The sequence below is a fragment of the Hippopotamus amphibius genome, chromosome 1 (assembly GCF_030028045.1).
Source record: "Hippopotamus amphibius kiboko isolate mHipAmp2 chromosome 1, mHipAmp2.hap2, whole genome shotgun sequence".
Classification (NCBI taxonomy): domain Eukaryota; kingdom Metazoa; phylum Chordata; class Mammalia; order Artiodactyla; family Hippopotamidae; genus Hippopotamus; species Hippopotamus amphibius.
In genome coordinates this window covers 6,514,421-6,541,571 of record NC_080186.1, presented here as the reverse complement: position 1 = coordinate 6,541,571, position 27,151 = coordinate 6,514,421, and the positions used below count along the sequence as shown (strand labels likewise).

The following is a 27,151-nucleotide window of genomic DNA, read 5'->3' as shown; positions in this document are numbered from 1 at the left end:
ATTCTGCTGGCTACTTCTCAGGTTTATCTTATCTACTCAAACCACAGCCTTAAAAGACAGGTTATTTTATTATCTCATGTGACTAGTAAGCAACAGAACTAGCATTTGAACCCAGGACTAGTGACAGCAGACACCATTGGACCAACAAGGACAAGATCTCGGGGAAGCCCTCGTCCTCTGTCCTCCTCTCCTGGGAGCCTGCCTCCTCCCTCTTCTGTCTCTCTTTGACTTACATCAGTATGTGACTGGGCACAATCACTGCTCCAAACATCCCCACCAACAAGTTCCTCATATAAAAGGAAAGCTCCAAGTCCCAACCGCTGGACTGCCAGGGAATTCCCAAGTCTCTTTCCTTTCTCTTAATCTTGGTCCTGGAAATCCATTCCACCTTGATTTCTGCCCCATCACGTGGATCCCTCAGGATAGAGCAAAGAAGGGATATTTGAAGTGGTACAAAGGAATAGAAAAGAGAAAACTTTTAAATAACAAATTTCCAAAGTTATTTTATTTCATCTAAATGCTATAGGGATATTTGGGCTGATTTGTAATTTAGATAAATCAATGTGCATGATTCAAGAGGGAGATAATTAGGGCTCCATCTCCTTTAAATTTCTATTCTGACTGATTCCCATTGGTGTTATCTAACTCAAATTCCTTCTCATACATTTAAGCCATCTCACTTCCTTTCATGGATGCTGGTTTCTCTTGTTTTAATCATAAATTAAACAGGTGCCTCAGTGGGAATACTGTGATCCAGACATACAGGGCTTCTTGGAGAGAAGACAGGGCTCACTCTTCAAGGTCATTTATCTCTTTGCTTCTGTTCAATAAATCTTCTCAAGTAGTCAAGGTTTTTGTTGATACTGTTTAGATAAAACTGGAGTGCAGGGCCTATAAAAAGAAGAGTTAATAGGAAAAGGTCAGAACTTTAGAGGTCCTCGTGCCTACTCCCAGCATCCTGGTGTCTGTGGTTTGATCGCCAAGAAAAAGTAGTAAACAATATGTGGTCCAGTTAACCCCACCTTGAGGGAATTTATAGAAGGAGTTGGAGATGGGTTTGTATATAGACCAAGATACAAGTGTGTGGGAAATATCTGGGTTGGATTTGATAAGGTTAACTTGAGCCAAAACTCCTATGGAAGCATCTGGGTGTTACTTGATATCTTGCTTCTCCTACTGTCTCTGGCCAAGACTAGGTCATGTAGCTGCTCACCTTCATTGTCCCCTTTATTCTACTCACTGGTACCACTGCCTGGACTGGGAAAATGGGTCATCCTCTTTGCCCAAGCCCTGTATAGATTGGTCCACCTGAGCCTCCTGCTGTTTAGATGACTCTCCTTCCCTTACTACCGCCAGGAGAGATGGGTCCACCCAGAGAAGGAGGAAAACAGGAGGTTATAATTGCAAAGAACAAACAAGCATTGATCTCACTCACGCTGATTAGGTTGAAACATGAAGTTGGCTTCCACCACTCTGTGGTTTAGGGACTGAGTCATGCGGTAACCATTGTGGATGGTGTTGTTCTGGTGATTCAATAAGGAATTCTCTAGCTTCCAAACCTGCAGGCAACATGAAGGGATGATGGAGAGGAGAGGCACTGGGTGATATTTTAAAATGTAGTTAGCAATTGAACTAGAGCTTGGATTTATATAACCCTGATAAAGTAGTTGTGAGAAGATCTCAAGTCCAGAAGTGGTTCTGGGTGCTTTGTGTCAGGACATTCATCCACCCATTCGTTCCTCCAACAATCTCTTTTAATCTTTTTCTATGAGTATTTAGTCGATAGTAGAAAGGAGAGAAAGAAGTAAACAGAGATGTGCCAAGCAGCAAGCTCAATTTTGGTTTTTTTTCTGAAAATTTCTGTACTTTATCTACATTCTTTTCTTAAATATTTATTTATTTGGTTGCTCCAGATCTTAGATGTGGCAAGCAGGCTCAGTTGCAGCTCTAGGGCTCCTTAGTTGCAGCTCACCAGCTCTTTAGTTGTGGCACTCAGGCTCCTTAGTCACAGTACTTGGACTCAGTTGTGGCATGTGAACTCTCAGTTGCAGCATGCATGTGGGATGTAGTTCCCTGACCAGGGATGGAACCTGGGCCCCTTGCATTGGGAGCACGGAGTCTTAGCCACTGCACCACTAGGGAAGCCCTTGTCTACAGTCTTTTTTTTTTTTTTTTTGGCTCTGTCAGGTCTTTGTTGCAGCATATGGGATCTTCACTGTGGCATGCAGGATCTTTTGTTGGGGCACATGGGCTCTTCCCTGTGGCACATGGGCTTCTCTCTAGTTATGGCGCATGGGCACCAAGGCTCATGGGCTCTGTAGTTTGCAACATGCAGTCTCTTTAGTTGAGAAACCTGGGCTCAGTAGTTGTGGCACATGGGTGTAGTTGCCCAGCAGCATGTGGGATCTTATTTCTCCGACCAGGGATCAAACCCGAGTCCCCTGCATTGCAGGATGGATTCTTTACCACTAGACCATTAGGGAAGTCCCTCTTGTCTACATTCTTGAGACATTTTTGCTGCCTGTGCAACTCTAGGTTAGCTATTCATTTCTCTCAGTTCTTTGAAACTATGGTTCCACTGCTTTCTGACTTTCATTGTTGCTGTGTTGAATCAACTCGGTCTATAGTATTTCTTTCATGAAAATTGTCTTCTCTCTCTGATGATTTTTAAATCTTCTCTTTGTCTTTTATGTTTTGTGGTTTCACTGTGATGGTTTAGTGTGGGCTTCTTTTTGTTTTCATTGACTCATTGGGCTTTCTTAACATATGATATGGTGTCTTTCAACTCTCTGGAAAATTGTCAGCCAACATTTCTCAAATTATCCCTCTTCTATGTGCTACCTCTCTTCTCCCTCTAAATTTCAACTAGACATTTGTTGGACCTTTCTAGTACATTCTCTGTATCGCTACTTCTTTTTCATATTTCCATCTCTTTTTCTCTTTGTGCTGCATTTTACATAATTTTCTCAGCTCTGTCTTCCAGTTTACTGATGCTTTCTTGAACTGTGTCTAACATGCTATTAAACCCATTTGTTGGGTTGTTAATTTCGTTACTATCTTTTCATTTCCAGAAATCAACAACCCATTTGTTGTTGTTGTTGTTGTTTTTTTTTTGTCTTCTTCAAGTTTACCTGGTCACTTTTATACTTTATTCTTCCCTCATATTTAAAACTCCTATACATATTAAACACACTAAATATGTTTAATTATACATATTATACATTCTTTATACATATTAAACATATTTTATATTAATTGACATAATTACAATATCTGAAATCTTTGTAGTTCTATTTCTGCTGACACTCATTCATAGTGCCTTTTTCCTGATATTTTGTGATTTTTTTAAAAACTTGAGCTCATTTGAGGTAACTTTGTTCATGTAAATTCTTATAGATCTGAATTTAAGGTGAATTTTTCCTGAGATAATTGATATTGGCTTCTGTTAGGTATCTAGGGGCACTTCCAACCTGGTTGGCAATGTTTTTTGTGTGGGTATAAGAATAGGAATCTTTCCATCTTTTCCTGGAATAGGGAAATGGAAAGTTTAAAAAAAGAAACATTTGTTTCTGAAGAAGAACATCACCCAGAAGGAATGTCAGCTTTGCTTTGCAACCTCAGTAACATTTGTCCTTTATTTAACTCAACAAATATTTATTGTGTACCCATGCTATGCTGAAGGACAAAAAATGACTGATACAGCTCTTCCCCTCAAAAGGCTACAGGCATTTTAGGTGGTAAAGGGCTAAATATGAAGCCATCCTTCTTGCATGAAGTCACTTATGAAATAATGTATTACTTCATATAGAACAGTGCCTGGTGAGAGCAGCACTAAGTAAATATTTGCCTTCACTGTGCAACTCTTCTCCTATGACTTGGACCAGGTCCCAGTTTTTTTGTTGCATCATCTATAGGTTTCTTGGATTCCCTGATGCCTGTTTGCCCATTGCTGCCACAGCACTAGTAAAATCACCCATGGCAATAGAGGTGAGGCACTGAAGCCCTGTACATGGAAAACACTATAGGAGCCCAGGTATCAGCATTAGGTGAGATTTGGGGGGCACTCTTATTAACCAGGCCATCAGAAGGAGAGATTTTGATAAAGTGATTCTAGGCATTACCTGTGTCTTGGAGAGCTTGACAGTATCTGCCAGCACAAACCAGTGGACATTCTCAGTACAGGGAGGAGTGGTGAGTGACCCCCAGTAGCTGTAGTAGTAGTGGAGGTTCCCAGGTAGCATGCCCTGAAGGTCAAGCCCCTTCAGAATGGTGCTTTGTCCTAACAGAGGGGACAAGAAGGAATGTCAGGGATCACTGCTGCCCCTTGGGAGGACAGCTCTGGCTCAGACTTCACCATCTTTAATTCTCCTAATTTAAGCAGGGGGACATAGACCCTGATTATTGGGAAACATCCCTCAGTGTGCTTCTTCCTGGAAAGGGTTAAGAGCAAAGACTTTGGGCAGAAACCCACTCAAACACCACCTCCTGGCTGAATGGTCCTGGCTGGGTCTGTGAAAAGAGGACACTCAGGAGCATTGCTGGGAGGGTAAAAGGGGATGTGTTTATAAAGTGCCGGCATTGGACCAATGCATGGGAAAGTGCTCAGGAGTGTAGCTATCACCACCATCACTGTTAGGCAGAGGATACAATTCATGGTAAGTGAAAGAAATTATGACTCCTAGGGGCCTTGGGGTAAGTGCTCTCAAAGGGAGAACAGAACTGCTTGGTTTGCGCTCATTTGTAAATGAGGGGGAGGGACAGAAATGAGAAAGGCAGGATCAGAACGAACCAGGGGCCCAGGTGTGGGCATCAGGTCACGAGGGCTTCATGCCGTGCCCATCGGGAACCAAGCTCAGCCATGGGGGGTTGTAGGGAGGGGGACCTCCACAGCCCCCACAGCACCCACACTTATCGCTGCATCTAGAGAATTCTTTTGTTCATGTCAGTGATGCTGAGTCCCTGAACTGGGCATGAGACTATCCAAGCAACATGGAGTCGAGTTGAATTTTGCTTCACTTTCCCTGAGCACTTTTGAATTTTTCAATGGCAAAGAGGATATCATTTTGATATACACGTAAACAGGCTTCTTGAACCAAGGCTGTGAAGTCTAGTGGTGCATAATCTATGAATAGGTAAAAGATTTCTAAGTTTTGTTTTTATTGGACAGACTTCAAGATATAATTGTCTAAAGGACTCCACTGCACAAATTTTGTTTCATTGCTCCAATACATTCAAGTGAGTGAAGAGTTCCAGAACCCCGGTGGAGCCCCTGTGGAAAACAGTATGATGGTTCCTTAAAAAATTAAGCATGGAATTACCAAATGATCCAGCACTTCCACTTCTGGGAATATACCTCAAAGAACTGAAAGCAGGGAGATACAAACAACAGGACCCACTGATGGTTTAGATATGGTGGGGGTGGATGGCAAGAGGAAAGTCAAGAAAGATTTGGGGATTTGGGGCTTAAACAATGGGATGGATGAGGATGCTCTTTGCTGAAATGAAAAAGTCAGTTCAGGGACAAGCCTGGAAAGGAATGGGAATATACTTATGCTTTGGCCACGTAAGTTCTAGATCCACATGGCAACATCAAGTAAACAGTTGGGTAAAGGAATCCAGAGTTCAGAGAGAGGCCCGTGCTGTGGGTAGTATTGATCAGAAGTGGCACTTATTGAATTAGAGAAGGAAATGTATCAGGATCAGTTGGTAGAAATAGAATATCTAAGGTCAGCGAATTCAAGGAAACTCCTTAATTCTACCGCAGGCCTGCGGTGTCTCCTGCTGGCTTTGTTCATGTTCTGTAGATTAACCAGACAGTTCTTGCCTCACTTGTCCCTCCTGATGCGTTGCTGCCTGGAGGACCAGGTATAGATTTTTAGAGTCCGTGGCCTAGAGGTGTCCCAGGCCATGGGACTACATGAGGTCACCGAGAGAAGTCAGAGTCCTGGCACCCTCTGACATTAGGGCAGGAGCCAGGGAGGGAGAGTGAGAGAGTCGTGCTGGGGGTGGGGGCAGGGTTGTGGCCAGGATGCAAGCCGCGTATAATGCATTGCTGTCTGGAGGTGGATTAAGAGAAGAGGAGAAAAGTGGCCAGGAGATCTGACAGCCAGGGTGACCTTGAAGGCTTAGAGTGAGTGAGAAAAGAGAGCAGAACTGTAGATAACTAGTTTCAAGGGGAGGTGAGAATGGGGTGGAAGCTGAGGGAATGATGGGGTCAAGATTCGTATTTGTATTTGATTTGTATTTTGAGGAGGGAGGAATGAGAGCACAGTGCTGTGTGCTGAGTGGAGTGATTGGGTGAAGGGTAAGATGCAGGAGAGAGGGGAGATGGGAGGAGAAAAGGCCCTGAGAATGGGGGGATCAGCCGCTTACATGGAAGGGCGGTCTTGGACCAGAGTAGGGTTCTCTCTTTCAGTGTAACAGACAAGGGGACGTGGAGTTTGGTCAGGTGCAGGCAGGTTAAGATGAGTGAGTTTCTATCTTCTCCATGAAGTGGGAGGTAAGGCATCCCCTCCAAGGGAGAAGAGGGGGCCACAGAGGAGGAGCTTCAGGAGAGAGGAGAAACTGTGACACAATAATTTTGGAGAAGGGAAAAGCAAATGCCCAGAGAAGTATTTTATGATTTCCGAGCCGTATTAAATGAGTACTTGTTTAAATTTGTAGCTATCAATGAAGTTAGAAGTCTGTGTATTTCTCTCCAGGCACATTCAGCCATTTGGCTACAGGCTCTGAGTAAGTAGGAGCTGGTCCGGGGCTTTGCCAGGTGAGCTTGTGGAGGGATGGGGGGCACTTGCGTGGGCATGTCAGAATGACGGCCCATGGAGTCCACGCTAGGTAAAGAGAGATGAGAGGCAGGAAACGTGACTAGTAGTGAGAGGCCCGTGGATTGGAGGCCAGGAGATCACTGGAGAGGGTGAGGACTGACGCCAGGGAGCTAGAGTCTGGGAGATGTGGCCAAAGTGGGATACACAAAACCAAGGCTGCGACAGACGTGGTTACTGCTCAAGGTCAAGGGTTGACCGTGGGAGTGGGCCAAAGCTCTGACAAGAACCCTGCCTTCTGGAGGCGGAGAGAAGGGAGACCAGCCCCCTGTTTGCGTGTACAGGAACCATGATGAGAGGCTTCACTCTTGAGTCTTCTCAGCTTGCAGCCAAGGAGGCCATCTTTCTAGGGACCAGGAGCACCACTGCCAGCTGGGGCCGGAGGTGAGAGTCACTTGAATGAAGACACCCCTCACTAGTGGAACTCTGGCCGTCCAGAAGTTCCAGTCGTGGGAGTTGACAGGTAGAGTTTATGAAAGGGTTTCTCAGAGGTGTGCACAGCCTGAGCCAACCACGGGAAGGGCTGGAACCAGAGACCCTGCACAGGGAGGGGAGCGCCCCCTGCAGGCTTGTCTGCCACCCTTCCCGCCCGAGACACTCCCCTGCTCGCTGGCCCCGGTCACACTCATGTTCATTCCCCTGCCCTCGTGCAGCTGCTGTTGGTTTCCCTTACCTGCATAACTGATGTTCTTCAAGTGAGAAATGAAGTCGCTGTAGTACGTGTTTTCAGCGTAATCCTTGACCTGCCGGAGAAACAGAGCCGTTCACCTAAAGGAGAAAGGCCCGGCATCCAGTACTCATCCTGCTCATGCAGCTGTTTGGTACCTTGGCTGATTGGGCAGAGCTGCGAGGGCAAGGAGGCAGCCCACCCATGCCCCACTTTGCTGTGGGAGACCGTCTGGCTGTTCTGTGCCACCAACTTCCTAGGCTCACCAGCCTCTTTCAGAAAGACGTGAGCTGAAGCATTTTGGCAGCTTCCAGGGAAAAGAGCTTCTTGGTGGTGACTGGTGATATCCTCAAGGAACGGCCAAAAGTCACTGTGAAAATATCCCCCGTGACCCTGTTTTGGGCAATGTCAGCTACAGTCAGATTCATCGTGATGAGGGGGGCTTGCCCTCAAGGGTTCTCTTCTTCATCCTCAGGACATCCCAGATGCCCAAGGCAAAACTGCTCCAATCCTGACCACCGCCATCCTTTATTTTTCTTTTTATTTATTTATTTATTTGTGGCTGCGTTGGGTCTCGTTGCTGCATGCAGGCTTTCTCTAGTTGCCGTGAGTGGCAGGTACTCTTTGTTGTGGTGCATGGGCTCCTCATTGTGGTGGCTTCTTTTGTTGCAGATCTTGGGCTCCAGGTGCGCAGGCTTCAATAGTTGCGGCACATGGGCTCAATAGTTGGGGCTCGCAGGATCCAGAGCATGGGCTCAATAGTTGTGGTGCACGGGCTTTGTTGCTCCATGGCATGTGGGATTTTGCTGGAGCAGGAATCAAACCCATGTCCCCTGCATTGGCAGGCAGGTTCTTAACCACTGCGCCACTTAGGAAGTCCCATCCTTTATTTTTCATCTGAGTGTTGACTTTTTGGGGTTTTTTTTGGCAGCATTGTGCGGCATGTGGGGTGGAATCTTCTTAGTTCCCCAACCAGGGATCAAAGCCAAGCCCTCTGCAGTGGAAGTGAGTTGCCCTAACTGCTGGACCAGCAGGGAATTCTGAGTGTTGACTTTTTAGAAGTCAGAAAAGTTGTTTTTGGTGAAAAAGCTCTATGGACAATGGTTCTTTTCAGACAGTGATGTTGATCCTTTTTTCCACTACGTATAAATTCAAACTTTCTTGGATTTCTGACTGCCATTTATTTATTTTCTAAATGTCTCATCTCTTTTTTTTCTTCCTCTGTTCTACCTTTTGTGTTAAACAAATACTTTTAGTGTACCATGTAACCATGTTAAGTTACTAGTGGTTGCTCTAGTGACTAGAATATACAACTTAACTTATCAAAATCTACATCAGGTTGATACTAACTTAATTCCATTAAGATATAGTAATTTTGTTCCAATATAGCTCTATTTCTTCCTCATTCTTTTTTCTATTTTTTCTACATATATTGTAAAGCTAATACTACAGGGGTATAATTATTGCTTTAAACAACCTTATGGATTTTTGTCTTTGTTTGGCTGCATTGGGCCTTCATTGCTGCACGTGGGCTTTCTCTAGTTGTGGCGAGCATGGGCTACTCTTCGATGTGGTGTGCAGGCTTCTCTTTGTGGTGGCTTCTCTTGTTGCAGAGCACCAGGCTCTAGGCACATGGGCTTCAGTAGTTGCAGCATGAGACCTTAGTTGTTCCGAGGCATGTGAGATCTTCCCAGACCAGGGATCAAACCCGTGTCCCCTGCATTGGCAGGTGGATTCTTAACCACTGTGCCACCAGGGAAGTCCCTTTTATGGGTTTTTTTTTTTTTTTTAAGAAATTAAAAGCCAGAAGGATTTCCTTTAATGTTTCTTGTAAGACAGATCTGTCAGCAATGATCTCGGTTTTTGTTTATCTGTCTTTGTTTCACCCCATTTCTGAGGGTGGGTTGATTGGTTGGTTGGTTGGACATAGGCATCCTGACCGTCAGTCATTCCACTGCCTTCTGTTGGCTTGCTTCCCCCAGAAGTCAGCCATTGTTTGCCCTGACAGCCCCCTCTATATAAAGAACCCTTTTCCTCTTGTTGATTTTGACAGTTTGATTTTGATATGTCAAGGTGTTTATCAGATGTGGAATTTGTTGAGTTTTTTGGATGGGTAAATTATTGTTTTTTCATCAAACTTGGGAAAATTTGGCCATTGGTTCATCAACACTTTCTTCTGCCACCCTCCCTCTCTCCTCTCCTTCTGGGACCCCCATTACATACATGCTGGGATGCGTGATCATGTTCCCATGTGTCTGCTCGTTTTTCTCCTATCTTCTTTCTTTGTTCTTCAGGTTGGATAATTTATTTAACCTATCTTCAAATGCACTGATTCTTTCTTCAGCTGCCTCAAATCTGCTTTGAACCTGCGTAGTGAATTTTTCATCTTGTTTATGATACTTTTTAACTCTAGACTTTCCATTTGGTGCATTTTTGTAGTTTCTATTTCTTTATTGAGATCTCCCTTTTTTTTTTTAATTTAATTTTATTTATTTATTTATTATTTTGGGGGGGGGGTACACCAAGTTCAATCATCTGTTTTTATACTGAGATCTCCCTTTTTGAATCACTGTCATCATATTTTCCTTTAATTCTCTGAACATATTTAATGCTTTGAACATATTTATGGTAGCTGTTGGAAGTACTATCTGCTACGGAACTCCCTGGTGGTCCATTGGTTAGGATTCCACACTTTCACTGCCAAGGGCCAGGGTTCGATCCCTGGTCAGGGAACTAAGATCCCACAAGCCACGTGGTGCAGCCAAATAATAATAATAATAATAATAAAACAAGAAAGTACTGTCTGCTACATGACTCTTGGTCTACTCAGAGTCAGTTTCTATTGACTGCTTTTTTTTTCCTCTCCCAAATATGGATCACGTTTTCCTATTTCTTCGCATGCCTAACTTTTTTGTTGATAACTGGACATTTTAGATAATATATGGTAGCAAATCTGAATTCTGATTTTTAAAAATTGTCCTTAGGGGTTTTGTTGCTGTTCATGTAACTGTTTAGGAACTTGCCTGGGCTTCGCCTGCAGGATGTGTCTCACAGCAGTGCGTAGCTGCTGGTGAGCCTGCTCAGGTCTTCAGTCTTATTTTTATGTTTTAGCCTGGGGCCATCTGGGGTCAACACGGTGTCATGGCCAATGATTTTAGCAGAGGTTGTGCTCAAACCCTGCGAGCCCAAGATCTGCACCCTCTGCTGATGGATCTGTGCATGGGTTGAGAAGCACATTCAAAGGTCAGCCTCGGCTTTTACTTTCCATCAGGCCTTCTTGGGAAGCTTTTACAGCCTTTCTGTGGCTCTCTCACTTTCAGGATCTCCCAGTTAAATTTCTGATTGGTCTGCCACTTGCCACTCACCTCAACCAGGACTGCAATCTCAGACTATCAAAGCTGCAAGTTTTCCCTGTTTTCTGTCTTTTCTGTCATTTGCTACTTTTACAATCAGTGCCCCCGGGCATGGGTTTTCAGCTTCTACTCCAAATCAAATTAGCCCCCTGTACCAGGCAGTGAAGGTGCTGGTTTTCCTGTCCACTCTGCCCTGATGAAACTGTCTTGCTGACCGAGTTAGGGGAAGGGGATGGGAACAGTCCCAGGGAAGACGTCCACAAACTCCCATTGTTCTTACTCAAAATTCTAGCTATTTATCATCAATAAATGCCCACCTTGTTATTTTTCTTTGGTCCATTTCCAGAGCATTGATATGGTTGTTTTTGAGGATTTTTCCAATATAGTACTTATTTGGCAGGGGGATCAGATTCACTGATCACTTCTTGCCAGTTAGACATACGTTCCACCCTCGACTTTCAGACATGCTGCTTTTGTCTAGTGGGTTGCAGAATTCCTCCTGTCCTTGGGCCAGTTTATGTCAAGTCAACCCTTCTGTGATCCCAGCTCTTTTAAGTCAGCTTGTCCAAGTTATCCAATGTCCTTGAGGTTGGTGACACAGAAGGAACACAGTAGCTGTGAGCAAGGACTGGAAAAAGGATAGGTCTTTCTTTGAGTCAGTGTTTCTAAGGACTGTGAGCTCAGGAACGGATGAGGAGGGACAAGTAGGTGTCTATACTTAACACCTTCTTTTGACACCAATTTATAATTTTGCACGTGTAGTTTCAGCCTACCTCAGCGAGGGCTGCCAGCACAGCCAAACCATCCGGTGCTGTCTGGGCTTTATCGTAGCTCTCGTATTTAGAATTGTAGTGAACGACGTGAATCTGTAGAAGCAAGAAAGGGTAAGTCAAGGGCAGTTCCTGTAAACTTCAACTGCTTCGGATTTTCAGGGAAGGAGGAAAATAAAAAAAAAGATGCTCCATCCCACGCCTCAACCTGACCCACAAAAACACCTCTGACCACCATCTCCCTCCATCTGAGCTACAAGATCTATCAAAACCAGGAAGTTCTCCGAGAATGCAGAGAGCATGAGTGGGATTCTGGGGAGATGGCAATTCACCCTCCCCGGGGCAGATAAGCCGGCAGAGTCCAAGGGGTCGTGTGAGGCCCCTGAGTTCTCCTGAGGTCCCCCTAGAGTGGACATGCGCCCCCTTATCCCAGGAGGCCACTGTAAACCTGCAGTCATCCTAAGCAAGAGAGGGAAGCAGCAAATCTACCACACAGAAACTCAGCAGAAACTAAAGAGGGCTTGCCCCACTCTGTGGGCTGTAAACTCCTGCACCAGGGGGACTTCTGTGAGGGCAGGGACCCTGCCCAAACCCCCAGCGTATAGAAGGGATCAATGAATTGTTGTGAACGAATGAAAAATAAACTCAACCTCAGGGTGACTTGACTCACCACTGCACAAGGTCTTTTTGGCTGTATTAATAAGAAAAGTGACTATGGGGTCTGAAAGAAAGAGGAGCCTCGAGGTACCTCGATCACGTATCTGACCCCATCGATGGTGTGCTCGGAGCCGCTGATCTCGGAGGAGGCGCCACCCCAGTGGAAGTGCATCTGCTGGGCTGTGTACTGGGTGCCATCAGGGGCCGTCATGAGCATGGTGGAGGGCAGGCTGATTTGTACTGGAAGAGAAGACGAGGGACAGGGAGTGTGCAGATGGGCGTGGATGGGTCAGACCTATGGGTGAGGCAGCTTCCCTGGTCACCTGCCCACTCCTGGGGCAAGCTGGTACTATAGACAGGCCTAGAATGCCACGAGCAGGGTGACGAACGGGGAAGAGGCAACTGGCACATGGGGCAGGATGGGGACCAAGCTGGGCTGGACAGGCACCTGTCCCAAGACACACACCTCCCCACCCAGAACCAGGAGGTCAAGGGCAGGACCACCAAGTGGCAGGTCCAGCTTGTTAGCCCTGAAGAAAGAGGGCTAATGAGCGTGGAAGGCAGAACTCTACCCTCCACCTTTGGCCTATTTTGGAATTTGCCCACAGGGTAGGGATAGGAAGTGGGAGCTCTTAGGACTGTTTTGATGACTTTTACTGCCCAGCGTGAGACTCTGTAAGGCCAGGCTGAGGTCATTATCTTCTCCGTGATGTGGTTAAAATCGTCACCCCATGTCAACTTCTAGAACTAGCCCAACTAACAACCCATCCCACTTCTCAGAAGGGAGCATCCCTGCAGGGCGTCAATACTTTTTTTTATGAACAAGAAAGCCAACCTGGGGAAGTAGAAAGATTTACAGAGTCACTCAATTCATGGGTCGGGGCAGAGCTGGCCCAGAACCGGGCCTGAACGGCACATCACCATTACAGGTCTCAACCTGTCTTCAGAAGACGAGAGACCAAATTCTGCCCCAAGTCAGGGAACACACGGACACTTGGCCCGGGAATGAATTTGATGTGATCATCAACAGATGCTTTCAAGTGTTAGGTTCTTGCCGATGGAAAAATGGATCACTCTTCCAGTTCCTTTTGCCTCGTGCCCTACAGACTTTCCACAGGGAAGCCACGCCGGTCAGACAGCTACCTTGTTCATTCCACTGGCTCAGGCCCTAGAGAAATCTCTATTTTTTTTTTTAATTTATTTTATTTATTTATTTTATTGGCTGTGTTCAGTCTTCGTTGCTGCACAGGGACTCTCTCTAGTTGCGTCGAGCGGGGGCTACTCTCCATTGTGGTGTGCAGGCTTCTCATTGTGGTGGCCTCTCATTGCAGAGCAAGGGCTCTAGGTGCATGGGCTTCAGTAGTTGGCAGCACATGGGCTTAACAGTTGTGGCTCACGGGCTCTAGAGCGCAGGCTCAATAGTTGTGGTGCATGGGCCCAGTTGCTCCGCGGCATGTGGTATCTTCCTGGGGCAGGGATCGAACCCATGTCCCCTGCACTGGCAGGCGGATTCTTTCCCACTGCGCCACCTAGGAAGTCCGAGAAATCTCTATATTTTGGAATGACCAAGGCAAAAGGGAGACATGGAGAGTGACCCCAGAAAATAATCAAGAAAAAATATCTATGAGGGAATAATTTAGGACTTGGAAAGGGAGAGTCAGCATCTGTCCTGTTAACAAGGTTTTTCTATTTAAAGTCATCAAAGATAGTTATAAACAAGTAAATTTTCTTAAAGAGCAAATGGTAGGTATTTGACATCCATCAAATGTCGCCCTTCTTCCCCTCCAAATTACCTAAAACAGCAGGAAGCTGTGATGAAATTCATAATGTCATATGCCAGAAGGCAGAAATCCAGCCTCAAAGATTTTTACGTGCCCTTTGGCAGAACAGGTGTTTTGTATTTAGTGCTTAAGATGTGGCCAGCCTCAAAATCAATGCTCACATGAGAAAAATGGAAGAGCTTTTCAAAGGAGCTGTGCAGCCATCTGTGCCCAGAGACTGGAGAGCTGAGGACAGTTAGTACCACAGGAGCAATAACAGAGATCCTAACAAGCATGTCTCCCTCGAAACAATTCCCGGCAGACACAATGTCTCGGTTCTCAAGCTGTATCAACAAGATCACACAGGCCAGACTGAAAAATGGCAGCCATTCTAGGCTTATCACTGTGCTTTTGGAAAGGTGAGGCCAGATATCTGTCCTCCCAAAAATCAATTTGCTGAACCTTCCAGATTCTGCAAATTGATTCAACTTCCAGAACTTACTCCCCTTGGTTTGAAACTAATTTAACCAAGTTCTTATCAGGCCAGGAAAAAAACAAAAACAAAAACCAAACCAACCATGATCCGAGCGTTTTCTATGCTCAAGAAACAACAGCAAAGCATCAAAGTTACAAAAGACTGAGGAACTGACCACGATCGGGGGAGACCAAGAAGATGTGATAGCTAAAGGCAATGAGGCACCCTGGATTAGATTTTGGACCAGGAAAAGGACATCATGGGCAAGCAACAAGATTCAAATGAGGCCCAGAGAGTAATTAATCGTGTGGTATCAACACAGTCCAGTTATAAGACATAAAATTAGAAGACGTGGGAGAAGGGTATATGGGAACTCTCTGTACTATTTCTGCAATTTTTCTAGCCTAAAACGATTTCAAAATAAAAGTTAAAAAAAAAAAATCAGTCTTGCTCCTGCAGGTTTCAAAGATCAAAACCTGCTCAGGGGACTTCCCTTTGGTCCAGTGGCTAAGAATCCACCTTCCAATACAGGGGACATGGCTTCAATCCCTGGTCTGAGAACTAAGATCCCACATGCCACAGGGCAACTAAGCCTGCATGCCATGACTACTGAGCCCGTGAGCCGCAGCTAGAAAGCCCACGTGCTGCAAACTACAGAGCCCACGCACACTGGAGCCCACACACTGCAACTAGAGAGAAGCCCGTGACGTAACTAAGACCCAAAGCAGCAAAAGCAAAACAAAACAAAAACAAAAACAAAAACAAAATAAAAAACCACCTACTCAGAATTCTGCATCGCTCATGGAGCCTATTTGGGGATTTATGCTTTCCTGCACAAGTCTTTTCCCCTCAAATGCAATCATCTATGTCAGGCTCTGTGCTAGGTACCAGGATAGAAGGATGAATGAGAGGTCATCCCTCCTTTCAAGAAGCCTAATAAATGGAGTGGCTGATGGTACCTATTAAGAGAACAGTGTTGTTTTCCCCACTGCACACTAGGGGCCCAGTACCTCCAGCCTTCAAGCTTTTCTGCAGTCTTTGTGTATATATTTTGGGGAATTAAAAAAAAAATCAATCAGTACTGGTCCACCAACTATTCCTCATCTACAACAAAATAGAGAAATTGAAAATAAGCTTTAGAAAGCTTTGTGGCAATTTAAATTTGTCTCAACATCCAAGCGTGCTTTCAATTTCTTTTTGTTAAAATGTAATTTTATATCTGTGTTCTAATCTAATAATAAAAATGGAAGGATATAAATATAAAGTAGACATATATAAATTAGAATTTGAAATTAAAAGCACAATACCATTTACATTAGTAACCCCCCCCCAAATTAAATAATAAGGTATAAACCTAACACATTACATACAAGATCTACATGGGGAAAACTGAAAAAAATCTGATGAAAGAAATCACAGGATAACTAAATAAATGGAAAGATATTCCATATTCCTGGATAGGAAAACTCACTATTGTCAAGATGTCAGTTCTTTTCAACTCAACCTAGAGATTCAACGTGATCCCAATCAAAATCCCAGCAAGTTATTTTGTGGATATCCACAAACTAATTCTGAAGTTTGCATGGAGAAGCAAAGGACCCAGAATAGCTGACATGGTGTTTAAGGAGGGGAACAAATTTGGAAGACTGATGATACCCAACTTCAAGGCTTACTATAAAGCTATAGTAGGGAATTCCCTGGTGGTCCAGTGGTTAGAACTTGGTGCTTCCACTGCAGAGGACATGTGTTCGATTCCTGGTCAGGGAGCTAAGATCCTGCAAGCCACATGGTGGGGCCAAAAAAACCAAAAAAGGCTGCAGTAATCAAGGCAGTGTTGTCTTTGTGGAAGAATACACAAATAGATCAGTGGAACAGACTAGAAAGCCCAGAAAGAGACCCCCATAAATATACTCAAGTGATCTTTAACAAATGGGCAAAGATGATACAGTGGAGCAAAGAGAGTCTCTTCAACAAATGGCGCTAGAACAACTGGACTTCCACCCGCAAAAAAATGAATCTAGACACAGACCTTACACACTTCACCAAAATTAACTCAAAATGGATCACAGACCTAAAAGTAAAGTGCAAAACTATAAAATTCCTAGAAGATAACATAGGAGAAAACCTAGACGACGTTGGGTATGGTGGTGCCTTTTTCGATACAACACCAAAGACACAATCCATGAAAGAAAGAATGGATAAGCTGAACTTAATTCAAATTTAAAACTTCCGTTCTGCAAAAAAGAATATCAAGAGAATTAGAAAACAAGCCACAGACTGGGAGGAAATATTTGTACAAGTCACATCTGATAAAGCACTGCTATCCAAAATATAAAATGAACACTTGAAATTCAACAATAAGAAAACAAGTAACCCAGAGACCATAACAGACACCTCCCCAAAGAAGATATACAGATAGCAAAAATATGAAAAGATGCTTCCCAGCCTAGTTCATCAGAGAAATACAAATTAAACCAACGAGGTGTGACTGCACGCCTATGAGAATGGCCAAGATCCAGAGAACTGACAGCACCAAATGCTGGTGAGGGTGTGGAGCAACAGGAACTCTCATTCATTGCTGGTGAGAAATGCAAAATGGTGCAGCCACTTTAGAAGAGAGTCGGGCAGTTTCTTACCAAAATAAACCCACTCGTACCATAAGATCCAGCAATCACACCCCTTGGTATTTACCCAAATGAGTGAAAAGCTTGTGTCCACACCAAAATCTACACACTGGTGTTCACTGATGTTTACAGCAGCTTTGTTAATAATTGCCAAACCTTGGAAGCAGCCACAACGTCCTTTAGTAGGTGAGTGGATAAGTGAACTGGAGGGGCAGCCAGACAATGGGAAGCTAAAAAGAAATGAGCTATCAAGTCATGAAGAGACACGGAAGAACCTTAAATGCTTACGCCTAGGTGAAAGAAACCAATCTGAAAAGGCTATGCACTTCCGTCAACCTGCTGGAAGCTTCAGAGAGTAACTTTGGAAATGGGAGCTTGATATGGGTAATAAAATGAGGCTTTCATCAACTCTTTGTGGAGGTCAGTGATCCAAATCACAGGTATCCGAGGGCTGCTACCTTCACCAGCGCCATCAAGGGCAATTGGCTTTATTTTCCCAGTAGTGCAAATAGGAAATCTGAATCCTATGATGTGCCCCCCACCCCACCCCCCGCCTATGTGAATGGGCAGTAAACTGGCCTGGCCCAGGTGGGAGTGGAGAGGGAAATTTCCAAGGAGGACATGGTCAAGGAGTCAGACATCCGGAGTCTGGATCCAGCATGGCCACTAGAGACTGCATGACCATAAGTCCCTCAGCTTCCCAGAGCCTCTGGTTTCAGCTTAAGAAATGCCCTCCTCTGGGCTTGTCATGCAACTTGTAGGAGGCGAGCCCACTTGAAAAAAAATCAGAAGGACGTCTGCAAACCTAAAGCAGGATTTTATAGCTGTCCAGTCCAGGCTACTGAAGTGGGGGCCCCCAACACCCAGCTTTTCCTGTCTGACCTTCACACAGAGAAAATAGGGCAGGGCACAGTTCTTGAGGCGCTAGCCTACTGTGTTCCCCCTTTGCCTGGCAAACAAATAAAGCCACTCTTTCTTTATCCTCCAAAAATAAAATAGAGAAAAAGAAAATAGGGCAGGTCAAACCAGCGCACAGATCAACAGAACACACAGTGGGTCCCGAGGCTTCTCGGCGTCGCTTCTCTGCTGCTGAATTTCCCACCGGCTGGGTCCGAGGGCGCTCGGAGAGGCCAGTGAGGGATGAAGGGGCCAGCAGGGAACGGAGTCTACAGACAGATGCTGCACAGCCAGGGCCGAAATGCCAGGACTCAACGACCGTCCCCCCCAGGGGTGAGGCCTGCAGCCCCCCGGCCACACTCTGGATCTCTGTGTGGGCAGCTCCTGGCAGCCCTGCCTGCCTCCCCCAACTGCTGCCCAGGGACGGGAGCCTGGGGCCCAGCCTCACCTGTGTGACCGTTGTTGATCATGAGGAACTCCCCGAGCTGGACCTCGTAGCCTGACAGGTTCAGAGCCCTCAGGGAAGGGTTGTACTGCACTTTCTTCCTCTGCACGTTGATGGGTGACTGTCTCTGCCCCCCGCAGTCGGGGTACGCCGTCGGCCAGTGTACTTCGTCCAGCGGCCCCTCTGACACAGGAGAGAGCCAAGGGGGTCACAGTTTGAGGGGCTCTCTGTGGACACCTCACTCGGGGCAGAGGCCAGAGCCTGCAGCTCACAACAGGGCCTGCCCACCCGGAGGCCCACAGAGGCCACGATCAAGGCCAGGGGTCTGCCTTCTGGAAAGCAGGGCCAGACCTCCAGAAGGAGGTGGGAGGGGCATCTAAATCAACTCCACGGACCCTGGAGTCCGGCGGGGGGCTTTGCGGCTGTTTCCTAACTTTCCCGTTGCAACCACTGGCCCTGAGAACATGATTTCGTGTTTTGAAAGCAATCTGGATGTCTTTAAGACACAGCTTTGGTTTTTCCTTTGAATGACTGTCGGCTAATAAATGTACTTGAGAGCTCCTTGGGCTTGGCATTCCTGTGTTACTTTCAGGGTCTTTTCCTCACTTCCTCTGAACAGCAGTTTCCTTTCCCAGCTCCCAACAACACCACAGCCTCCACACCCTACACCCTATGGCAGGACCTCCCCACCTCCGTCCTTGACCCCCACTCCCTTTCACTGGTTCCCAGTACGGTAAAGACCACCTGGGTGCCTATACCTATGGATTCAGGGCAAGAAAGGAAGCATCAGTGTCAAGGATGACCTAGAATGATTAGTTGAAAAAATATCAAAGAAAGGAAATTTATCTTTTTAAAGGTGGTTACTAATCACAGAGGAGAGGGTGATAAAAGCAAGTCATGATAGGACTTCGCTGGCAGGCCAGTGGTTGAGACTCCACGCTTCCACTGCAGGGGGTGTGGGTTCGGTACCTGGCAGGGGAACTAAGATCCCTCATGCCATGGGGAGCGGCCAAAAAACTGAGAAAAAAAAAAAAAAGGCAAGTCATCATAATGGGTGACCCAGCCTCCTAGCAACTGTGGAGCCTGGTCTCACCCACTGCAAAAGGGACTCCAGCTCTCTTTCCCCCTTAGGGGCCAGTGTCATCCATAGCTTATTCTGAGGAAGATGTTTCTATTGGGGCCTCTTACAGCTTCTTGGTTCAATAAAAAGTCAATTCTTTATTTCTCTGCTCCTCTCTTCACTTTTTAATAACAGAAACCAATCTGTAGGCAATTCTTTCCTAGAGGCAGGTGCCAGGATCAAGGCCGGCCACGTTGGGCACAGCCCCTTCATGGATCTAAAGGCTTTTTACCAGCATTGGGGTTTCTCGATTTTTCCTGACCCCTGGTGGCTCCTCCTCCTTCTCCTCTTCCTCAGTCTCAGAGGCTGTGCTGAGCTGGGGAGGGCGGACTCCACTGTTGGAATCTTCTCTCTTCCTTACCCTGGAACCACCCCCAGCACCCATGGGCCTCACCGAGCAGAAGCTCCAGGGTCTCATGGCACTGGGCTGGGTGGGGGAATCCTGTGGTCCTCACAGGGCGGCTGGTCAGGTCGGCTGTCCTGCCTTCCGAAGCAGGACGTCGTTCCTAACCCTGCTGCCCTTGACCTAACAGGACACACATCCACCCTGAATGATCACTTCCCCCTGCGTCTGAGGCCGGGGCAGACTGTGCAGAAACCAGGCTCAAAACAGTGCTTGCTCCTGGCTCCTGCATCAGCCGGCGGCTGCGAGCATCCTCTCAGGCCCCATGCCTCCATCCAGGACAGAAGAGAGGAGGACCAGGCAGGCGCTCTCTCCCCTGCCACACGGAAGGGGTGTTTCGTGTCTGAACCCCACCGTCTTCCTCTGTTTGGCCCACAGGTGGGCCGGGACCTGTGCTAAATGCCAAAGGTTTTGATTTCACGTCCTGTCAGTGGGGTTCGGGATGTGAGACGGGGGTCTCAGCAGGGCCATGGTGACTGAGAGAGGCCAGCCTGGAGGCCATGCAATGGTCACTGGGTTCTAGGCACATCGAGATCTTCTGGGTGAACCGTGTATCATGAAATTTCCTGGAAAAAAACTCTTGCAAACCCCACATACCCTCAGTGGATCTTCAGGGAGCCCCCTGCACCTACACAGACCAGAAGAGCAAATGGCTTTGCCATTGTAAGCACTGAGCGTAGCAGGCGGTCAAGCCAGCCTCAGAGGCAGAAAAGCAAAAACCCTACAGGTGACGCAGGGATCCAGGAGTGGGGAGAGCTCTGTCCTCCTCCTCTTAACCAAGATCTAAGTTCAGTGTGCTCTCCCCCCCCAGCCCAAGACCTTGAGACCCCAACAAGCACCGCACACAATCATGGTGCGTGGTCACTCCTGAAAGGCCAGACGTCATCCTCAAGAAGGCGGCACCCCCTTCCTCGATGTGATGGCAGAAAGGGGGCACGCAGCCCTTGGGGTGGGCCTTACCTGAGTAGGTCCACTCGGCCCCATGCTGGACCTGGACTCCCAGCAGCAACAGGGACAGCAGGGCGACCAGAGCTGTCATGATGCCGCAGGTCTGGAATCAGGGCCGATGCTGGGGAAGCTCTTCTTTTAAAAGCTCGGAAACTGTAAACAACAATTTACCAGGTCTGACCGGCTGATCCACCTTTGCTGCGCCCACTGAAAAACAGCGCGGGCTTCTCACCCACCTCACCCAGCCAGGTGGCGTGCACCTGCCCCATCACCTCTGGCATCCACACCGTGTCCGCTTAGCCCAGGGCTTTGGATGTGCACCATCTGATTTATGAAAACTCACTCACAGGGTCACACAGTGCCGCCTTTGTGGACAAGCAACTACAGGCCAGGAAACGGCCCAAAGCAAAGAGAAGCAGGATGGAGAGGCTGCCCAGAAACGTGGCAGTCCCTGTGCCCTTGCTCCTGGCAGGCGGGGCCCAGGGCACCGGTGAAGGGCATCGCCACCGATGCCTGAAAACCCCAACTGGATGCCGAGTGGTATTCCCTGCCTGTCTCAGCAATCAACACCATGCAGGCTCAGGGCTGCCCTCGGCCAGGCGGCTAGAGAAATGGCCTGGGCCCCACATTTGGGCATAAAATGGAGAATCCAACTGGAGGCAGTCCTGTTCCCATCCCAACTCTTAAATCACCGGTGGACCCTGAGCCCTAGCTCACAGGCCACATCCCAACCCGTGTCTGGGGCTGTCGGAGCTGCTGTGGGCCTCTGAGTTTCTCCGTGGGATGGATTTGTGTGCGCCTGCTCACACCCAACCCCCCCCCCCCCCCGCCACACCAAGGATCAACGGATCACCTAGCCCTCCTGTGTTCACTTGGGTAAACAGTTCTTGAAATTAGCGGAGGAAGAAACTTTTGAGTTTATACCTGCTAACAGACCAGCAATTCCCACGCCCTGCAGAGAGGGCCCAGGCAAAGGGCAGCAACGTTCCTGCAGGCTGCTTGCCACCCTGGCCAGAAACAAAGGACCGTCCTGTTCCCTAGAACAGAGCTGATGCCCTCTGCAGCCTCTCTTATCCCAAAAAGCAGCCCGCTTTTGGCTGGGGTCTGAGGGATGCTGGAATGGCAATATGGTAGCATGAATTAACCATGGTTAAGAACAAGGATCCTGTGGCCAGACCAACAGGGTTCAGATCCCTGCTCTGCCACTTTCTAGCTGTGTGACCTTGGGCAAGTTACTCAACTGCTCTGTGCCTCCGTTTCCCCAGCTTAATTGAATTTAATGATAGTACCTCCTCCTGAGGATTCAATAACAAATCTGTGTGTAATACTCAGAGTACCACCTGGTGTGTGGCAAACAGTGTTATTATCTATTCAGACCCCTCATTTTATGGAGAAAGGAAGTGACATCATTTTCACCCAGCCTATTGCTAAGGGGACTAGAGGTGAAAATGAAGGACTCGGTCTCCAATTCATGGAACTGCTTGCCACGTTTTCAGAAATAGGAAACCCACTCTCCAATCTCTGCTAAGGAAGTCAGATCCCTGCCCACTGGGCCTTATCTGGCTAAAAAGGCCACCTTGTAACACGCCAGCCGTGCTGAGCCAGCCAGCGTGATGGGCATTGACCTTTAGGACCTTTTAGACGTGCCAGGTAGCCCTGACATCCAGCTGGCAGGAAAACAGAAACTAAGCCATCTGAATTTTTTTCTGGAGAACCACGGAAAGAATTAGGGAACTGCAGAGGGAACCAGAGAGGTCACGACGTGGGGAAGCCAAGGAGACTTGCTGGGTGAGAAGGAACGCTGCGTGAGGCTGAGCTGTGAGGCAGGGGAAACTGCAGAGAGAGGGAGGCAAGAAGGGGCCGTGGGGAGTGAGAGCGGACAGGAACAGATGCTCAGAGAATGGAGGGCTCCTAGACCCACAGAGCCCCGGGGTGGGAAATGGAGAGTGTCGGCCACTTCCAGTGGGTCCACCTCTCACGGGAAGTGGGGTGCTGCGGTCAGCGCCTCGGGATGCCCAGGAGAACCCTGGTGCTCTTATTGCCCCACAGAATCCTCGCAGTAAGTGCACGCTTACTTTTGTGCCTCTGCCCTTTTAGCAACACTCCCGTGGAGCCCAGCTGCAACACGTGCCTCTACCAGGCCTGCGGCTTTGCCCTGGTGTCTCCGCATCTTTGGTTCAGGAAGAGCCAGGGCTGGCTGGTGGTCTGTGCAGCTGGCTAATGCTGAGAACAAGTGGTTAGAGTGAGTAATTAAGTTAATAAAGTGATCAGACTAGTCAAGACCCATCTGCTAATGAGATTGCGTTACTAGAGAGGGGACGGGCGTCCCCTTCCTCTTCTGGGTAGTGTACGCCACACAGAAGCGGGCAAGGTCACTTTTGTTGCCTACTTTCATACTCACGGTCCTCTTTGACCCTAAAATTTTCCATTGACTGTGATCATGAGTTTCCACCTTATCTTTGCAAAGCGCATTGTTTGCTTTCATTTGGGTTTTTGTTTTTGGGGGGGGTTTTGTGTCTGTGTGCCACCTTAGACTCTGAACTTGCTTTTTCTGCTTTCTTCCAACCACATCTCCAGCTTGTCAAGGATGTGTCTTATTCTCAACTCCTGTTTTCCTGGAATCTATGATTTGAGACGCTGTCTGAGATGAGTTGACAAGTATGACATTTTTAATCACAACACAAGGTCAGAAATGAGAAAGGAGTTTTGTTCTTCCTTGATGCCACCACAGCTCCATGACGGAGGCCTACTAAGGCCAAGCAAAAGAGAGGGCAGTGAGGTGTAGTCAGCCCAGGTGAGCAGTGACATACTATCAGCCCAGATAAACAGGGGAGCACCATCAGCCCAGCTGAGCAGGGAGGGGGGGATCAGCTCAGGTGAGCAGGGAGGCGGGGATCTGTCCAGGTGAGCAGGGAGGGGGGATCAGCCCAGGTGAGCAGGGAGGCGGGGATCTGTCCAGGTGAGCAGGGAAGGGGGATCAGCCCAGGTGAGCAGGGAGGGGGGATCAGCCCAGGTGAGCAGGGAGGTGGGGATCAGTCCAGGTGAGCAGGGAAGGGGGATCAGCCCAGGTGAGCGGGGAGGTGGGGATCAGCCCAGGTGAGCAGGGAAGGGGGATCAGCCCAGGTGAGCGGGGAGGGGGGATCAGCCCAGGTGAGCGGGGAAGTACTATCAGCCAACATAAACAGGGTAGTACCATAAGCCCAGGGGAGGATGGTGGCCAGGTGAGCTGATGCTCAGGTTTGCACAGGACTGGCATAGAAAACTGAATCTAGCTACATAAGAATATGTACATTTTGGCTCTAAGTAATTCCGTTCCACTCAGGAGTTCCGGGTCTGGAATCCTGAAGACTGAGTCATTCTGGACAAGTTAGTTGTCCAGATAGGTAAAGGCTCAACTCTATACAAGCACCAAGACGTTTAGTCCCCTTTGTATTAAAACTTCTAAAGTATACCATGCTCTTGCCCGCTTTCTTAAATAGATTAATCTGAACACAATTAAAATTTTCTTAATGACTGAGACCCACTAACATAAATATCAGGTATCATCCTGCATTGTAATAGATCAATGCATGCTGGGCCTATAATTATATGCATCTTCTTCCTACATGAAACAACCCTGTTATGTTTTGGGATTTCTTATTTTATATTTATTTATTTATTTATTTATTTATTTATTTATTTATTTATTTATTTTGTTGGCTGTGTTGGGGCTTTTTTGCTGTGCACGGGCTTTCTTTTTTTTTTTTAGTTGCAGTGAGTGGGGGCTAATCTTCGCTGTGGTGCGCGGGCTCCTCATTGCCATGGCTTCTCTTGTTGTGGAGCTCAGGCTCTAGGCACGTGGCCTTCGGTAGTTGCAGCACATGGGCTCAATATTTGTGGCTCACTGGCTGTAAAGCGCAGGCTCAATAGTTGTGGCACACGGGCTTAGTTGCTCCGCGGCATGTGGGATCTTCCTGGAGCAGGGATCGAACCTGTGTCCCCTGCATTGGCAGGCGGATTCTCAACCACTGCGCCACCTAGGAAACCCCAGGATTTCTTATTTTAGATACTGAGAGGGGAATTTAATTGTTCAATTATTAAAGCAATGTAGAGAATTCCCTGGTGGTCCAGTGGTTAGGACCCTGCGCTTTCACTGCTGAGGGCTCGGGTTCAGTAGCGAAAAAAATCCGTGGCCGGGGAACTAAGATCCCGTAAACCACACGCGCACACAGTGTGGCCAAAAAAAAAAATTAAAAATTTAAAAACAATTCCTCCAATTCCAGAGCTTGTTCCTATACTTGTGCTCCTAAGTGTACACTTATACAACCCCTAGACTGTCCAGTGGCGAATATATTGTGCAGTGATAAATACACTGCACCCTTAAAGCTGTTTGCCCGTTTTATCTTTACTTCAAAAATCTGAACATATGGCTAGTATGTACCTGAACTCTTGGTGAAATTTAAATGTTAATAAAATGGCATAGCCCCCCCCAAAAAAAGCAATGTACACCTATGTTCATGGGTGATAGTCAAATTATTAACATGCATAAGGCCAGGGCATGACCAATCAATACAGAAATGAGACTTGGTGCTAAGGCAGGGTCCGGAAGCCCCTGCTCTGCCAGGACTTAACCCTTTAGTTGATGGATTAAAAGGAGATTGGGAGAGGGCTTCCCTGGTGGAGCAGTGGTTAAGAATCTGCCTGCCAATGCAGAATACATGGGTTCGATCCCTGGGCCGAGAAGATCCCACACGCCGAGGAGCAACTAAGCCCATGCGCCACAACTACTGAGCTCACATGCTTCAACTACTGAAGCCCAAACACTCAGAGAAGCCACTGCGATGAGAAGCCCGTGCACCAAAACGAAGAGCAGCCCCCACTCGCCACAACTAGGGAAAGGCCTCGCAAAGCAATGAAGACCCAACGCAGCCAAAAATAAATAAATACATAATAAAATAAATCTTTAAAAAATTTAAAAATTAAAAAAAGAGAGAGAGAGATTGGGAGATCCTGGGGAAAGCCTGGGCGGCTGGAGCACTTGGAGGTACCAGTGTGCGTGTGTTCACTTTTTAATAGTGAGTATTGTAACACAGACTGCCAGCTGTTGCTTCTTAGTTGCGTGTTTACCTGCCCTCATCTCCGGCTTCTTACTTGCTGATTTTGACCTATTTGGCCAGCGACCAGATGACTCCACTTCTTAGGATTATATGCACAAGAAGAACAGATAGAGCTGAACTGAGAGCCCAGAGGCTGTTCTAAAACCAAAGAATGCAAACCCTGAAATATTTGTTTTGACTACTCACAAAATTTTTATTTCCTTTCTGACCTTTGGTTATGCCCATACAAGCGAAGCATTACTAAATTGTCAAGTTAAATAACCTTGCAGAATATTCGACCACATCCACCCCCGATTGAGCAGGACCCATGCTTTCTCTCACCAGCCTCTTCGTGGGTGAATTCCCCAATCTGATAGATACAGTATCTGCAGCTTCATCCGTCCTCCTAGAATTCAGCAACTACCATTTAGTCTACCAGCAGGCATTTTCCTCCATTGTATCTATCCTTCTTCTTTACTGGGTACCAGTAACACACATCACAAAACATTCAGACCAAAACCCGGGTGGAAATTCTCTTCTCCATTAGTAATACAGGAATAAGCAAAATAGGATCCAAATGCCTAAAAATACTTATGGCTCAGCCTACCGTCCACATCTGTGCCCCTTGGCTATGCAACCTCACTGGAGGTCCTGCTATATGTGTTGGAAGTCCCGTTCACCTCTCCTGCTGGCTGTCTCTTCAGCTTCTTGGCAGACTCTTGGGCCAGGTCTTGCTTCAATCCCTTTCACGTACTCCTCCCCTAGTTTATTTCTGTAGGACAGGTTTTTGTGCCTTCAGCTCCATCCTTACCTCATCAATAAGCAATTCCAAATCTATAATGAGACCTAATTCTCCCCTTACACTCAAGGGACTGGTTATACAAGTAGAAGACTGCTCATTTCCTGTTGCAGCTATAACAAATTGCCACAAACTCAGTGCTTAAAACAAGACAATGGTGGGATCCCTGGTGGAGCCGTGGTTAAGAATCCTCCTGCCAATGCAGGAGACACGAGTTCGATCCCTGGTCCAGGAAGATCCCACATGCAGCTGAGCAACTAAGCCCATGCGCCACAACTACTGAGCCTGCAGTCTAGAGCCCGGGAGCCACAACTACTAAGCCCATGAGCCACAACTA

At 47.1% G+C, this 27,151-nt stretch overlaps 1 protein-coding gene across 1 annotated transcript; it reads right to left on the bottom strand.

The window, feature by feature from the left end:
- Positions 1-753: 753 nt before the first annotated feature.
- Positions 754-26,717, bottom strand: CA6 (carbonic anhydrase 6). The gene is made up of 9 exons (XM_057702577.1): positions 26,623-26,717; positions 20,953-21,093; positions 18,473-18,652; positions 12,360-12,508; positions 11,615-11,707; positions 7,495-7,564; positions 4,122-4,279; positions 1,436-1,559; positions 754-891 (listed from the first exon to the last, which is right to left on the bottom strand). Exons 2-9 carry the CDS (start codon positions 21,029-21,031, stop codon positions 803-805), a joined length of 942 nt encoding a protein of 313 aa, XP_057558560.1. The 5' UTR covers positions 21,032-21,093; positions 26,623-26,717; the 3' UTR covers positions 754-802.
- Positions 26,718-27,151: the final 434 nt, after the last annotated feature.